The 18,225-nt window shown below is 37.8% G+C and overlaps 1 protein-coding gene across 1 annotated transcript in view; it reads right to left on the minus strand.

Moving 5' to 3' along the window:
* LOC306846228 (ephrin type-B receptor 1-B-like) overlaps positions 1-18,225 on the minus strand; it is a gene marked incomplete at its 5' end in the record, with an annotated part of 266,880 nt that overhangs the window by 31,780 nt on the left and 216,875 nt on the right. Inside the window, one exon of the mRNA XM_079379447.1 lies at positions 6,015-6,177. Within this exon, the coding sequence (XP_079235573.1) occupies positions 6,015-6,177 (163 nt within the window). The remainder of the gene's footprint in view (positions 1-6,014; positions 6,178-18,225) is intronic.

Consider the following 18,225-nt stretch of genomic DNA (forward strand, 5'->3'; position numbering starts at 1 on the left):
GGAAGCAGGCAAAGCTGTGATGAGAGGTAGAATAATCTCATTCTCATCGCATAAAAAGAAAAGAGAAAATAAATATATTCAGGAATTAGAAGAAACTATAAAAACTTTAGAAGAAGCCTACGTATCCTCCCAGGAACAGGAAATGCTGAAAAAAATACGTAAAGCAAAACTAGAATTAAATGAAATTATTAATAAAAAAACCCAATTCTTAGCACAAAGACTTCGCTGGCAAGAATTTGAATATGGTAACAAATCAGGTCAATTCCTAGCGAACCAGTTAAAAATAAATAAAGAAAAAACAACTATATGTGCTGTTAAAGATTTAACTGGGGATACAGTATATGACCCTGAAAGAATAAACAACACTTTCAGGGACTTTTACAAATCTTTATATTCTCCACAGATAAACCCATCTAAAGACGAAATTGACCAATTTCTTGACAATATAACTCTTCCGAAATTATCAGAAAATCAAGCGATGACATTGGATTCTCCACTGACATCAGATGAACTTCAGGAAGCCTTGAACAGTATGCCCAATAAAAAGGCTCCAGGTCCAGATGGCTTTCCAGCAGAATTCTATAAAGAATTCTGGGTAATTCTGTCACCAACATTCTACAGAATGTTGCAGGAAACCAAGGAAAATGGTAGACTTCCACCAAATATGAATTCTGCCAACATTAGTCTCTTGCTAAAACCAGGCAAAGACCCTGTATTGCCTACCAGCTATCGTCCAATATCCCTTATTAATGTGGACACTAAAATAATCTGCAAAGCTATCTCAAAAAGAATAGAGAAGATAACCCCTCTCATAATTCATTCCGACCAAACTGGTTTCATAAAAGGGAGGCACTCCTCAACAAATACACATAGGTTACTTAACTTGATAGACTATTCATGCAATAGAAACCTTCAAATTACAATATTGTCTCTAGATGCAGAAAAAGCTTTTGATAGGGTTAACTGGAATTTTCTATTTGCAACTTTACACAAATTTGGTTTTGGAAACTCTTTCATAAACTGGTTAAAAATATTATATAACTCTCCAACAGCATGTGTCAGGACAAATGGCCAAACATCCTCTAGCTTCTATCTTAAGAGGGGCACCAGGCAGGGATGCCCCCTCTCCCCCTCACTGTTTGCAGTTTTTATTGAACCACTAGCAGCAGCAATTAGACAGGCTACAGTGATTAAAGGCATTAAATGCAAGAATGTAGAACATAAAGTTAGTCTTTACGCAGATGATGTGTTACTTTTTCTTCAGCATTCACAAACCACTTTCTCTGAGGTAATTACATTAATAAACTCTTTCTCAAGAGTCTCAGATTATTCAATAAACTGGTTAAAATCAACAGTTCTTCCAATTAATTGCTCCTTCCAGAATTCCTCCACTCCACTGCAATCTGGAAATATTAAATATTTAGGTATTAATGTTTCTCCTAGGCTGACAGATTTGATTAAATTAAACCACATCCCACTTTTAAAGACGGTAGAAGATGATCTAACCAGATGGAAGTCTCTACCCATATCACTCATGGGAAGAGTCGCCTCAATAAAAATGATGGTTTTGCCAAGAATTAATTATTTATTTGCAATGATCCCGAGCAAACCATCACCTGACTGGTTTAGATCTCTGGACTCCTCCATCTCTAAATTCCTTTGGAAAGGTAAACCCCCGCGTATTAGCTTAAAAACGCTACAAAAGACCAAGGATAAAGGAGGACTAGATCTACCTAACTTTCACCACTATTTCTTAGCCAACAGGCTTCAACACATTTCAGGGTGGTTAAAACACACCCTCTTAGATGAGCCTTGGCTAGATGTAGAACAGGCATTATGCAATAATATAGAGATTTCGGATCTGCCATTCATTAGCTTGATCATCAAACGACACGTATGCTTCAAAAGCATCAGTATCAGCTCTTCTCTGACAGCATGGTGGGAGTTTCTAAAAATGACTGAGTCTTCACTAATCCCATGCAAACGTACCCCCATCTGGAACAATCCTGACATATTACTAAACAATAATATGATGAACCTCACAGATTGGAGTTGTAAAGGTATTAAATACCTGGAACATATATTAGAAGGGACAGACTTTATTCCCTTTGACAAATTAGTTAAACAATATGGGATTAACAAAAACAGATTTTTAGAATATCAACAAATTAAATCTATTGTAAAAGGGAAATTTAAATCTAATCATATCAAATTACAAATACCACCAAGTGTGGCAGATTTTCTTAATCTCAAAACCCCCAAATTAATGTCTAAAATATACAGGACACTTTCCAAAATAGATGAATCAGTATCACTTCCTATTGCAAAATGGGAGGCAGATCTAGCAGTAAACTGGGACCATAATTTCTGGTCTCAGATATGTTTAAAAACCTTTGAACTGATTAGAAATCCTGGTTTACAATTAATACAATACAAAATCCTGCATAGAGTGCACTACACAGGTCATCGGATGTTCAGGATGGGTCTTACAGCTTCTAACAACTGCTCACACTGTCAAGGCAATACACCTGACAATTACATCCACGCTCTATGGTTCTGTCCACCTGTTCAGAGGTACTGGTACAGGATTTGTGAAGATTTATCAAAGTGTCTTAAATGCTCTATTCCAGCCTCTCCTTCAGTCTGCTTGTTGGGCGACCTAGATGGTGTCACTACAGAAGGTAACACAATCCACATGGCTTTCACTGCCCTATGCATTGCTAAGAAGACTGTCCTCATGAACTGGAAAAATAAAAATAATCTTAATATCAACCAATATAGAAATCATTTGTGGGATTATATTAGTCTTGACACAGCTTCTGCTGCCACATTAGATCAATCTCTCTGGACTCCTTTGATCAGCTCCATCACCTAGTGTGAGTGGGGGTCCTGATTCTGTCCGGCTGTGGTTTTTGCGGTTGGGGTGGCCATATGGGCTTGGGGCATCTGGGAGTTCCCTGGGGGTGGGTTTCTTGGGTGGTTCGGCGCTGGGGCTGCGATCTTGGCCTGGATGGGGTATTGGTGACTCTTGGGTGCTGTTTTTCTGGCGGCTGCATGCGGCGCTACTGGGGATGCCTGTGCCGGCGGACGTAGGTTGCCGGCCTGGCGGCTGCACTATTCCGGGGTTGGTCCGGGGGGGGCTTGGGGTTCTGGGGGCGCTCTGCCTCCCGGTTGGGGTTACGGCTGGGCCTGGGGGGCTTGGGTCCTGGTTGGTGTGCCGCCGGGAGCATGGGTTGGTGCATGCGCTTGGGCCCGGCCCTGGTGTGGGGGTCTTCGATGCATCGGTGCCTCCGCGGGGGGGATCCAATAGAGGCAGGGAAAACGGGCCTAACCTGGGTGTCTTATTGTCTTATGTAGTCTGGGAGTTGAATGAGTGATGGGGTGGGGTAGTTTTTCCTCTGCTGTGGGGTCTGGTGGGCTGCCCCGGGCTGCCATGGGCCCTGGTCTGGATGGGCCTGGGCCCCCCGCCCTGGGCAGATTTGGGGTAACGGGGGTGCCTATGGGGGTCAGCGGGGGAGCTGGCTCCGAAGGGGGGGGTATTTTGCCCCCTCTGATGCTTTCCTCCCCATCCCTAAGGCTTCACTTCTCCCGCCCCATCACACCAACACATAGGTAGGGTTTTGAGGTGCGGGTGTGTCGCTGGGATGCGGGGGAGGTGGTACTCCTCTGTCTCCTCGTGGCCACCTGCATCTCAATCACACATTACAGCTTAGACATTCTCATTACTTACTGTCACATGACACATACATATAGGGCCTTGGGGGTGGGCACACTGAATGGCATCCGGAGGGCGGTCTGTTCATTCAGCCTTCCCTCTGGTGCCAGTGCCCACTTCTCAATTTTAAGTTGCACATAGACATTGAGGGCTCTAGGGAGGGGACGAGCTGACACAAGCTTGTGGAGGGTGCCCCTCCCCTGTTTTAAAGCACCCCTGTTTTAAAGCACCTTAGAACAACACACACCAACACTACATTTGAGCGGGTGAGGTGAAGCATGGGGTCTCTTTTTTTTTTCTTTTTTTTTTTATCTCACACCCCTGTTCTCTGTTCTCTGTCCGGGGCCGGGGGCTGCGAGGATGAGCTGGCCGCCCGGTCGGGGTCTGGGCTGGTGGTCTTCTCTGCTGCTGCGGGGACCGGGGTGGTCTTCCTGTCCCCACGCCAGAGCGAAGGGGGTTCAGCTCCGGGATCGGGCGCTGATTACCCCTCTGGGGGTGGTGGTGCCTGGATCTAGGAGTATAGAGTGCATATAGGGAGTGTGAGTGTGGGTACCATGTCCATTTTTGTGTGTCTACATGTGGGGCGAGGGTGAGAATATTCGTTGCGTGCTTGAGGGTGGGAACGTATGCTTGTGTATATGTGTGCTTGTTCGTCTACGTCTATGTGTCAGGTCGGGCCTTAGACTCCACCTCACTCATCATCTCAGTCGACCCCCACCCCACCACCATGCCCTGCCGGTGGAGGATGCCGCCGGTGCATTGGTGGTTTCTCGCGCCGGGGTAGGATGCTCGGGTGAGCGCTGGCCCACTCTCGGCGGTCGCTTGGCGGGGCCTGGCCCTACTGGCCTTGCTGGGCCCCGGTTGGGGGGTGGGGGGCCCTTGGATCTCCGGGCCCAGGGCTCGGTCTGCCCTGGTGTGGTCGGCTGCCGGCGGAGCCTGCGGGCTTGCCGCCACGGCACCCTGGGGTGTCTACACTGTGGCTGTCGGATGTCCCACCTTCGGGCTCTCCTCTGCCCTTTTCTGGGTGGGGGCCGCAGTTGTCCCTGCGGTGGTTCCCCTGGGGGCCCCGTGACCTGGGGGGCCTCCGGATGTTTGGGGCCTGGGTCTCTTCCATGCCTGCTTCATGCCTTGCGGGATGGGGCTGTTGTTCCCCACACACACACTATTAAACATTTACATGGAGGAACCTTATGAACACAAGCGCGCTCACACACACAGGTGTATACTCAAGCATTCACATTGGTGTAAAAACGGGTGCTCACAGACACACATTGTTCTGATCTGCTGTTGCTTCAAAACTTACTTTGTAATATTAGTTATGCGTGTTGCTCAATAACATTTAACATTTAGAATTTATTGTGATTCATACAGATGTTGGTTGTTGCTGCAGTTTCTCTGATGTTGTGTCTTCTGTTGTGTCTTCTGTTGTTTTCTCTTTTTGTCAGCAGGTATCGAAGCAAATTGTCTGTTTTTTTTTTTTTTTTTTTTTTTGTCTTGTTTTTTCCTCTCTCTCTCTCCCCCTTCTCTGTTGACTTTATCCACAATTTTTTTTTTTTTTTTTTTTTTTTTTTTTTTTTATTATTATTATTATTTTTATTATTATCATTATAATTATAATTATTATTTTTTTTTTATTATTATTATTATTATTATAATTTTTTTTTTTTTTTTTTTTTTATTTATTTTTTTTCTCTCTCTTGTTTCCTCTGTCCCCTGGTCTTGTCGGTCATAGTATGGTTAAATAAAAGGGTATATAAAATTTAATTAATTAATAAAAAATAAATAATATAAAAAAAAAAAAAAAAAAAAAGGCTGTGAATGATGATAGCATAACTACACATACGTACTGTCATGTGTTATCTGTGTTACTGACAGGCCAAAAAAAAAAAAAAAAAAAAAAAAAAAAAAAAAAAAGATAGATAGATAGATAGATGACCCCTCACAGATGATGATTAACCACATCATTCTCTAATCAATGAGCTAAGCATTATGGGAAAGCTTGAATGCCAAACATGGTCCTGATGAAAAATCATTGAGCTAGGCAGTTTGTCTGGAAAACAGTCAAACAAACACACACACACACACACACACACACACACATAACCTGTCTATGACACACAGTGATGATCAGTCAAACTTGGAATCTACGGAGCATGAAAATGGAACAGTGAAGCAATTATTTCAACAACTCTAAATAAATCTGCTCAAGAAACGAGATCACTCGGATCCAAAGAGTGCCTCCGCACACATACACAACTCACACACAAACACGCGCAGGCGTAGGCGTGAGGGTTCGTACCATCTGTGAGGGTTTGGAAGCACATTTTGCTGCTGTATTTGCCGAAACCGGCAACCGTCCTGGCGCGAACCTGCATCACGTACATGGTGCCCGGCCGTAATCCATCCACACGAGCCGTGTTCGTCTGACTCCTCACCTGCGTGGAGTTCACCTCAGACAGCTCCTGCCAGACAGAGAGATTTAGTTGATTTTATTTTTTTTAATTACAGATTTAATTACAACAAATCTCCATTTTTATGTTGAAAAAGAAATATGATGGCTTGTTAATATCTTATTAGTTTCTCCTAGACTGCAATGCGACCAAATGTCTCCATCATCGTCCATTAGAGAATTCCGAGAGTGAAAAGTCCCTAGAAATTGCAAATTTGTCTTATTTGGAGTTTTAGAAGAGAGCTTAACAATGTCTCAAAATGTGCTCAGATTTACCAAGATACCAAAGAGTCACAAGTCTTTCAAAAACCAAATTATCTAAGCTACAGTATCTTACAGTATCTGAGAAACATCTGAGACAAAGTTGATATTCAAACAAACTTTATCTGAGACCTCCAATAAATAGAACTTCTGAGCAAAAACGCTTTCCTTTTTGGGAAGGAAAAAATCTTGGTTTAGCAAAATGAGCCACTTTGAAGAGCCGCAGATGAGCACTGATGCCATCAGAAAGGACATTTAGCTGCAGACGAGATGGTAATGTGTTAGTGATGAGATCTCTCTTACTAAACTCCATCAACACCTCACCAACTCAGAGCGAGAAAGTGTGTGCATGTGTGTAGAGAGAAAATTGTCGTCTATAAATGGCTAAATAATTAATTGCTATCATAATTATCTTTGATATTAATTATTACATTAGTCAGTTTTTTAAAGGTTTCTATTCTATTCTATTTCATTGTATTCTATAGCAATGCCATGATTTAAAGCAACTGTATGCAGTTTTGTGTATTTTTGTGAATTTGGACACTCCTACAGTTAAGTGAGTGGAATTTATTGTGGTAAATATATCACTGTGGTAAATGTAAGTGAATTGCTGTACATGTGCATTTGTTGCTGCTGTAAAACAATCCATAGGTTTAGAGAATTCCACAACCGTTCAAACTTATATACTCTCAGAACACACATTTTTGCAGTAACCCCTCACTGCAGAATAGAGACCTGCGCAGGATGGATTTTTCAGTAAGATTCTGTCCCGTGCCCACCCGCTCCCGCAGAAATATATCTTATCTGGTCCCGCTCCCACCCACGACATTCATATTTTGTCCCGCTCCCGCCCGCAAAAGCCTACATAAAAGTAATCTATATAGATTTTTTTCCTGTACATCAAATAAATTTACATGAAATGGTTCTGTGACATCTTCTAAGCTCCACAACATCCCAGCATAAACGCTCCCGATAAAATATTTGTTATTTAGGCTAAGCATCAACATTCACAAACCACTGTTATTTTTAACAGAAAAGCAAGCATGGGCTATTGCCAGCATGGTTAGGCATGGCAAAATGCAAGCAGCACTTCCTTTATTATCACTAAAAGGATCCACATCTAGGGAATGGAGATGGGTAGGATTAGGGGTGGGGATGGGTGGGTTTAGGGATCAGGGGGAGGAGATGGGTAGGTTTAGGTATATGTAAGGTGGGCAGAGTTGGATCTATATCCAACCACATCCCCTGGATCTTGTGTACTGCAGTGAGGACCATCTCCATTTTTGGGAGAAGCGTGGGATAGAATCAGACTCCATTTTACCATATGTCAGTGTACCATTTTGAAACTGATTTTTAAAATTAAACACTTAAAGCAGCAGCTTTCAAATCAACATGACATTAAAATGGACCTTATTTACTTTCCAAATACTTTTCAAGCTCCAATCAATTTCTGACAGAAAAAAAATCAGATGTCAGAATCAGATCGCTTCTCATTGAATACCTCATTTCTTTTGAACATACAATCACATTATGGAAGTAAAATGTGTTGTAAACAGCGTTTCATGTTTAACCTTTACAAACCGGCCTTCTTTGTACTTCAAAAAATAAGAAAACAGAAAGCTTCCTTTTAATTTTGAAGAGATGAAAGGCAAAGAATACTTTTAGAAAAAAAAAAAAAAAAAAAAGTCAAAATAAAACAAAAAAATTAAACTCAGAGTACTACTTCACACACGAGAGAAACCGATTGGCCTGTCAGTTAATGTCTCTGAGCAGAACTGATGAGGTTTCGTTGGATTTTAGTTCGCACTCATCAGTCGGCTTACATGAAAATGTGCTGTGGTATACAATAAAACACTGAAAAGATAACAGTAAACCAGGATGAAGTATTGTGTGTGAATCTGAAATTAGAGTCAGGTTCATTTCAAGTGTACTCTGTTATAAAATGCAACAAATAAGATTCATTTTCTTATATTGATGCCATAATGTCTGAAGAACTGAGAGTTGAAAATACTCATTTGCATTTAACATATATAAATATTTTTGTTAATATTTTTATATTCTTTATACTTATTCATGTGGAATATTCATTAAAAGGTATTATTATTATACAGGTTTAAAATGCATATACACATGCATAAGTATAAAGGACTCACATATTTACCTATTTACAATTTGTTCCTGCATTACCTGCCTGATATAGTCCATATATTACATATGTCGCATTAGTTTGTGTCTCTGTTTTGTGTTTGTGTTGTAAGCAAAAAAAAAAAAAAGCAGAAAGGTATTTTGGGAGTGAGAAAAAGAGACAGATATAGTAAAGCCTCAGATAGAGAAGAGAGAGACTTGCTACAACATTCAATTTAGTTTTCAAGATCTCATCAAAATTCACAGCAGCGCGACGCTGAAAGCCAACGCTACACACAAAAACCCCATACTGTGATGGCCGAAGGCGAAACCTGTTTCTTAACAACTGCAACATAATAATAATAATAATAATAATAATAATAATCAGGGAAAAAATAACAGTGATATTAATAATTCAGGTTGAGAATGTGCATGAGTGACATGTGAAGGGGCAGGAGGGTTTGGCGTGTTGTCTGTAATTTACAAAACAAGATGGTATGTCAAAATATGTGTCATCCTTATGGTGGTGAATGAGAAGAAATGAGAAGATTTTGCACCTGACATCACCTCAGCCATAAAAAAAAAAGCGTGAAGGGCACTAGAGCACTGAGATATAAATAATGAAGGACTCTCACAAACACATGATCATGACCTCACCACTGGGCCATAAATAAATCAAAACAGCGAGTGTCTTTTAGGGAATCAGACAAACAATATTTGTGCTTATGATGGAAGCTGCCCTTCTTTTTTTTTAATTAAAGGAATATTTCACCCAAAAATGAAAATTAGCTGACATGACATCCAAGATGTAGATGAGTTTTTATAGAAGAGATTTGTAGAAATTCAGTGTTACATCCCTAGCTCCCCAATGGATGTTCTGCAGTGAATGGGTGCCGTCAGAATGAAAGCCCAAACAGCTGATAAAAACATCACAATAATCCACAAGTAATCCACACCACTGCAGTCCAGTCCACCAATTAACATCCTGTGAAGCAAAAAGCTGCATATTTGTAAGAAACAAATCCATGATTAAGGCATTTTAACTTTAAATCATTGCCTCTGGCCAAAATATAAGCCCATAATCCATAATGACGCTTCCTCCAGTGAAAAAGTCCATCAATTGTTGTCTTCTCACATCAAAATCCACCGACATATTTGTTTGCAACTTTCATGGACTTCAAAATTGATTTTAAAATCAATTATTTTACTGCAGAAAGACGTTATGGATGTTATGGATAGAGGACTCATATTTTAATCAGAAGCAATTGTTTGAAGTTAAAAACACATTAATCATAGATTTGTTTCTTACAAATGTGCAGTCTTTTCACTTCTCAAGATAACTGATGGACTGGAGTGGTGTGGATTACTTTTGGATTGTTATGATGTGTTTATCAGCTGTTTAGACTCTCATTCTGACGGCACCCATTCACTGCAGAGGATCCATTGGTGAGCAAGTGATGAACTGCAAAATTGCTCCAATCTGCTCCCATGAAGAAACAAACTCATCTATATCTTGGATGGACTGAGGGTAGGTAATTTTTCAGCAAATTTGTGCGCTATATAATCATAATAATAATAATATTAATTATAATACTATATATTATATAGGGATTATGGGTATTCTGAAGTCACATGATAAATTTGTGAGGGGGACAGACTGAAATTCATATCAATATTTGCTGAATTATAAGACTGCAAGATTTCTTTGGGTGAACTAGACCTTTAAAACCATAAACTGTTATTCAAAAAAGTGTTTCCAACTTAATTTGCATACCCCATTACCTCCGGGGGTTTATTAACCCAGAGTAATGAAATGTTGAACTTTACATTATTTGTGATTGTCCTCATACAGCACACCGATTACAATCTGCTTTAAAACCTGTCAGAAACGCTGCTGTTCTGGAGATTAAATAAACGCAGTGCTGAGTGACACAAATTAACAAGATTTATAAATAAATAAACAACAGCTCTTCATAATGAGCAGAACAAACAATCTCAGATTCTGTTTGTGATTTCTTAAAGACTCTCACGTCTTATCAAGGCTGTCTTTGATTGTGGCCAAACTATTTAATTTGAAAGAAACTGAAAAATGTTCAGTGTGAATATGTTCAGAATACTAGCATACCACATACTGCGCTTCCACTCTTAAAAATAAAGGTTTCACAGTGATGGCATAAAAGCACAATTTTTGGTTCCCCAAACAACCTTTTAGGAAACAATTCTTAAAATAATATTTTTTTGTTTGTTTGTTTCTTAGTAACCCTTTGTGTAATGGAAAGGTTCTGTGGATGCAATGAAGAACCTTTATTTTTTTAAGAGTTTAGCATACTGTACAGTGCCTATGGACCTTTAAAAACAGTATGTGAAACAGTATATATACTGTTCGGCTATTTTATTTGGCATCTAATTTTGTGTAGAAAAGCCTAACTGTTGGAATTCTGATCAAATAATGATTGCAATACTTTTTAATAATTTTATTATAAAAATCAATTACAAACATTTTAATAATATTTTATTATTATAATATTAAGATACGTTTTAACTATAGATTTAATTATTGTTATTTTAACAATTATTTATTATATTTTAATATATTTTAAATTATTTCCTTATGTATTTTTGATTATTTTATTTAGCATCTAATTTTTTTTTAACTGCAAGGATTCTGATAAAATATTGCTACAATATATAATATAAGTATTTTTTTAAATAATTGTATTATTTGAAAATGATTAATTTTAAACATTTTAATATTTTAGTATTAAAATAATAAAACTAATGTTTAATTATAGATTTAACTTACTTAATTCTGAATATATTTTATATGATTTTCTGTTCTTTTATTTTGCATTTAATTTTGTGTGAAAAATTCTTGCCATTGTTGGTATTCTGATCAAATAATGATCCAAGAAAGACATCACTGTTAAAAATCACAGTTGCTATTACTTTAGTTAGTTTTAGCCACAGAAAAAAAAAAAAGAAGCTCTTAAGCATGTTACATGCATAAAGAACATTTATACAGTAGTATGCTATTCTGAATATAACCAGTGTTTGCCTGTGAGCCACTTTACTTTACATATAGATCTGGCTACTGTTCCCCCCGGTAGTGAATCCCCCTCTGGGAGCAGCCCTCTCCCACTGTCAGTCAAATGGGGATTATAGGAAGTCCCTCCCCACCTCTACCATCTCAAGATGGTGTTGAAAGTAGGCGGAGTTTGTGGCAGGCGGCCAATAGGAGCGCTGCCAGGGCAGACAGACACGGTTCTCAGCAGGTCCTCGGTGAGCAGTGGGTCTGTTTTGGCAGGAGGCAGGTGTCAACGCCATAGACCAGCAAAGCAATCTGTCCTGCTGAAGGGAGTCGCCTGTCCTACACACACACACACACACACACACTTACACACATGATCACACAAACCGGGGGACGGGGCTGGTGTCAAATCAGTCCTTCTGTTAATGGACCGTGGACCGCATACACACGCCATCTCAAACATCCTTCAGTGAACATGGTACGGCTGGCCGTGGCAAAGCGCCACTTCCCCCAACTGGGTGGCACATGCCACCTCTGCTTGCAGGATGGCAACACCACCTGGTAAGAGCTACGGAACACAAAGTGGGGAAGATTACTTTTAGAGAATATAACTGCATTACTGCTAAGCTGATTCACTGATTTGATATGTTTTTAATTTGGCCATTTATCAAGATATACTCTTTCTGCTATCACTAAATAAAACATTGGTTTAGGATTTAATTTGAAACTATTTTCTCTTCGAAATTGGAAATAATGCATAAATAGTAGCATTTTAGAAATAATTATAAATAAACGTGTTGAATTAAACACATTTTTGAAGTAGGCTTAAATAGTATTTTCTTGTAAAATACAATTAATAATCTTTGTTTCACTTACGGCTTTGAAAAATAATTTTATTAGTGCTGTAAATTACACAAGGCTGTGATTATATAAATTATACGTTTTTAAACTATTCAAATGTTAAAACAGTGTGATTTGCTTCAGGAATCGCGCTACATCACTAGTCATGTAATATGTTTATGTTAAACTGAAAAAAAAACTAATTGACTAAAGAGGACTGGTTCATAAGAGTCATGTGTTTCTGAATTAGACTACACTGGTTGAAATATACAATTTTGATTCACTAAAAATAACTGTCATAGGAGTCATTTGTGAATCGGATTACAATGATTGCATTATATGTTTTTGATCCATAAATATAACTAGTTCACAAAAATAATTTGTTTGTGAATTGGACTACACTGTTTGAAATGTATGGTTTTGATACATTAAATGTGACCGTGGACCACAAAACCAGTCATAAGTGTAAATTTTCTGAAATTGAGATTTATACAACATACGAAAGCTGAATAAATAAGCTTTCATTGCTGTATGGTTTGTTAAATTAGGACAATATTTGGCCGAGATACAACTATTTGAAAATCTGGAATCTGAGGGTGCAAAAAAAAAAAAAAAAAATCAAAATAGAGAAAATTGTCTTTAAAGTTGTCAAATGAAGTTCTTAGGAATGCATATTACTAATCAAAAATTAGTAGGACATTTACAAAATATCTTTATGGAACATGATTTTTACTTAATATCCTAATGATTTTTGGCATAATATAAAAATCGATCATTTTGACCCATGCAATGTATTTTTGTCTATTGCTATGAATATGCCTCAGCGGTTTTGTGGTCCAGGGTCACAAATATTATTGGTTCATAAGAGTAATTTGTTTGTGAATCAGATTATTGCGTTGCATGTTTCTCATTTACTAAAAGCAACTAGTCATTTGTTCATGAGTCAGACGACATTGTACATGCTGTACGTTTTTGATTCAATTAAGAACCTGCTTATGAAAGACTTTTGTTCATGAATCTTGTTCTTTGCACTGTACATTTCTTTTAAATTATTTTTAAATTATTATTTTAGAAATGTTAATAACAGATCTTAAACGTCACAGTTACAGTACTAAGCATATTTCTGTGAATCCTGTGCAGAATGGCATTAAGATGAATGGGAATGCTAACTGATAGGTATTACAGACCTCACTGGTTACCCAGAGCACTGTTCTTGAGATTCTTTGAAGTCTTAGGTACTGTATGCATTGAGCTATGGGTTCAACTCTGTATTCCGTGCAGCATGGAGAGATCGCCGAGATTGAATTCATTCAACTGAAACAAAACCTTGTATTGGCCTTGTGTACGGTTTCATATGTTTGTAATAACAGCATCGCTTTCGTACTGACGGCTGGATTTCACATCCTGATACGCACGCCGCATAATGCTGACAGCTTCAGAGAAATATTTAGCTGCAATTATATGAAAGGTAGAAGGGAACGAGGAGGAAAATTCTCAATTTCTCACACCTGTGCAAGGGGGACACAAATGCTCGATTTAATCGAGTAGAAGAACTCAAGAAGTGAGTTCTAATATGCTAAATTACATGATCACACTGCCTGTTATATAAACCATTTTAGCTCATCTAAAGTGAGCTAGTGTGTGCTATTAATCTGTAGTAGTGTTGTTCTAAAGGAAAGAGAGAACGAAATTGTGGAGACGTAAGCCAATACTCTTTCTTTGGCTCATAAAGTGAGATACATGAGATGATTTCAGAGCCAACAGTGAGCTGAACGATCAACAAACCCCAAAAAGCTACAGGGGAAACAAAAATATCACAAATGCTTCCATTACACAGTTAAACACGGTTTTCCAAAAAAAAAAAAAAAAAAGATTTGTAATAAAATGATATATATAAACTGGATTAATATTTAATCTTTTTTATTTTTATGATTTTATTTTTTTTATTATTATTATTATTATTATTTCTCATGCATCTATTGAGATTATTTTAGGATTATTTTAAATACTCATTGTAAAGCACTTTGAATTACCATTGCATTAAAATGTGCTATATAAAAAAGCTTGTCTTACTTATATTTAACAATTTATTCAAAATTATAATGAATTAAATTAATTTGTAATACTCAAGTTTTTACAATTAATAAATACATTTAGAATAATGAATCATAATTAGGCCTAAGTTTAAAATAATTTCAAATAGTAGTTTATAATAATAATAACAATAGTAGTAGTAGTAATTTTCGATAAACATAAGAAAACTATATAAATTATAATTATATACCCAATAATATACACGTTTTATATACAGTTGCACAACAAATGGTTTTCTGGAGATCCAGGACTTTATAAAAATTGCATCTATAACACTTTACTGGCATATTAAAAGTGATAATGCCAATTTATAATGTAATGTTTTTGAGTTATAAGATTTTTTAATAATAGGACTGTGTCATAATTGTTGTTCATAACTGTTGTTTTTAGTCACTTATTTGTATGGTGGGGAACAACATTGTCTTAAAACACAATTAAACCTTTAGGAACTCTATTAGAAAACAGAATTAGCTTGAGCTGTTACACATACATACAATTAGCCCATGCATGTGCTGAAGTTGAGTAGAAATTATATGACAAGTTAACAGATCTCTCACAAAAGCTATAGAGAAGCTATAGTGAAGAAGGATTTTTATTGTTTTAGAGAGTCTAAAGCTACATAAAGATTTTCAAGTCATTAAAAATTCCTAGAGACACAGCTGGCAGCCCTATTCCTTAACTTAAAATGTGTTGCACCAGAAAACCTCTGAGGGTGTTGAAGAAAAATCACAATATCATAATGTTTGATTACAGCAACTGAGGATAACTGTAATGTACTGCCAAAGACTTGAAAGATGACCCGATGAAAGGAGGAATAACATTTTAATGCAGAGTATAAGAAGAACACAAGACAAGTATAGCCTTCATCTTGTTGAATGCCACTCTTGACCAAGAAGAACCTAAAAGGCCGACTTGAACATGCTAAAATTCATTTGGATAGACCTGTGGAGCTCTGGAAGAATGTTTTATGGAGTGATGAGACCCAACTTGAACTTTCTTTGCGGTATGTCTGGTCCAAATTTTGGCAAGAATTGAGATGCCTTTGCTGCAAAGACTGAAGATGACGATCAATGGACTTTCCTGCAGGACAATCATCCCAAAGTATGCATCCAAATCTGCTTATGCTCGGTTCAGGGCTTGGTCGTAGAATGTTCTTGAGTGGCCTGTTAAGTCTCCAGAGTTAATTCTCATTGAAAATATTTTGTCGAATTTGAAGAAAGCAGTGGCAATGTGAAAGCCAGAGATTATCAGTGAAAGCTTTTCATTCGAGGAATGGGCCAAGATTGCAGTAGGGAGGTGACAGAAGCTTAATATATACAAGAAGTAAATATATAAAGTTATTTGATATAATCAAGAAATTCATTCATTACACTGGAATCAAAATGAAAGTAATTCTGTTGAGACAAATCTATATCACTTTAATGAATTATTTCTTGATTATAACAGAAGCATTAGTTTTGTTGTGTCAAATAATCATTTGTAAAGTATAACGAGAGCAGTCTAGTTTTGTCGCGACTAGCTCACTTCCATTATAAATCAACAAATCTGTTTATAAAGTGTGTGGTAGAATTGGGAGGGATGTAGCTGTACGTGTCGCTCACTCTCAGTGTAGACAGAGTGTCTGCAGATGAGAGAGAGAGAGAGGGAGAGAGAGAGGGAGAGAGGAAATGGAAAAGTGGCAGCAAACACAGGAGAATGCAGAGCGCTGTAGGCAGAGATCAAACAGCGTACGTGGGCTTTTATGGATTATGATTTTGCCGTGTGTGGGCTTGTTGTTATGGAGCGTTCTATTAGAGAAATGTAATATTGTAGTATTGTTTATGAAGACTAATGTTGGCATGTTAACTGAGAGACATTCTGAATGAAGCATAATGTATTTTTAAAGATGCCAATATGAGATGACTCATAATCCTCTACCTCTGGGCTAAAACACACACACATATGCACATAAATGCATGTCTGTAACCAAACACACACACACACACACATGCAGCTTCATATTGCAGTTAATGGAGGCATTGACCTTTTAAAAGCAAGTTATCTTCTGTGTCATGAAACTCTGAGAGACTGTTATCAGAGAAAAGGGACAGAGAGAGTGACTAAGAAAGAGAGTGAGAGAAAGAGAGAGAGAGAGAGGGAGTGGATTATAATTATAGGCCCAATCTAAAGTCTACTTGTCACATCAGAGAAATGAAAATTACGTCTTTCTTTCATTCTTTTCATTCATTTTCTCCAACATCGTTTCATTGTTAATCTCACTGTTCTGTCTTTTTTGGGGGAATTTTGAACCTTCATGGTAATGAATTTCATAACTCATTCATAAAACCATTCTTATGAAAACTGTCACACTGATTGTAAATTAGGGCTGTCAGTTATTTAACATTTTTTTAACAAAATACTTAGATGCTATGCCAATTAAGTAATTCATCAAATCAATCACAATTATAATATTTGGTGAAACGATGATAAATTCATAGACACTGCATTATTGTGACAGATGAGCAACAGACATCAAGAAAGTGACTTTAAACATCAATATATCAGGGGATCATATATATATATATATATATAAAATTGCTAATGCATTTCCACAACCACAAAGAAATTCAAACGACACATTGAATGAAACATGAAATATTGAAGTAGAAAAACTGAAATAGCATTTACTTGTAAAACATACTCCAATAATAAAAATAATTGAAAATCAGATAATGTAAATCTTTATTTAACTGTGCAATTGGACCCTAAATTTTATCAGACCTTGGCCGAGTACATGATGCCAGTCACCCAAGTGGATATATATATACACACACACACACATGTATGTGTATATATATATATATATATTTAGTTCTTTTTTTCAAAGCTGAAAATGACAATAATACATATGATTATTGGAGTATGCTATCAAAATTTCACAGTTCAATGTACATGCCATGTCTAGCAATTTCCGATTTAAAACTTTTCCTACATCATTCTTTTTTCTCAGTGTAGTGGCTGCCAGGTTATGTGAGTTTAAGACCTCTGCTTTAAAATACACCTGCCGTCGGATCAGATTTACACTCCTTGTCTTAGCTTGTTTTGGCTCACTGCGAGAGGGCTAAAGCTGATGGTTGTGCAGGGGTTAGCTGTGACCCTCAGCTTTCAGATCACCAGCACAGACGACCAGGGTGACCAGGGTGAGAAGCAAGAGCATGCAGGTGCCTGATCTCAAAGCATTAGAAGGGTTCCGGGTTAGAGAGCCGCATTGTACTGCAGTAAATAACTCATAGAATATGATAGTGGAAACGTCTTGTCCTAGAGGCTTTTAGAGAGTGTTTTATGCAAGCGATGATTTTAATAGCCTGGTCATATTCAACTAATGGCACTACTCGGATGCACCCGGCATTTTTATGAGATTGCAACTCACCGTCCCATATCTGTTTGTAAATGCCGGACAGGGTCTTAGAGTTCAGTGTGGTTGATTTTAGACTTCACAGACTTCATTTTACCGGAGCACACTACAGCATTTAGGAGAGCACAGGAAGTGTGGCAGCACGGGGCCAGAGCTTCTGCGGTTCTCCATTAGCCTTGATGATTGAGGTTAGAGACTCGTGAACCCTTGTCCCAGAAAACTACCACTACATCTATAAGGGTTCAGGCAGTTATCTCAGCCAGTATGGGAGATGCAGCGCAGCCTTCTGCGTTACTGGAAGTGACAGCTTCTGCTGGTAA

This window comes from Barbus barbus (genome assembly GCF_936440315.1).
Source record: "Barbus barbus genome assembly, chromosome: 26".
Lineage (NCBI taxonomy): Eukaryota > Metazoa > Chordata > Actinopteri > Cypriniformes > Cyprinidae > Barbus > Barbus barbus.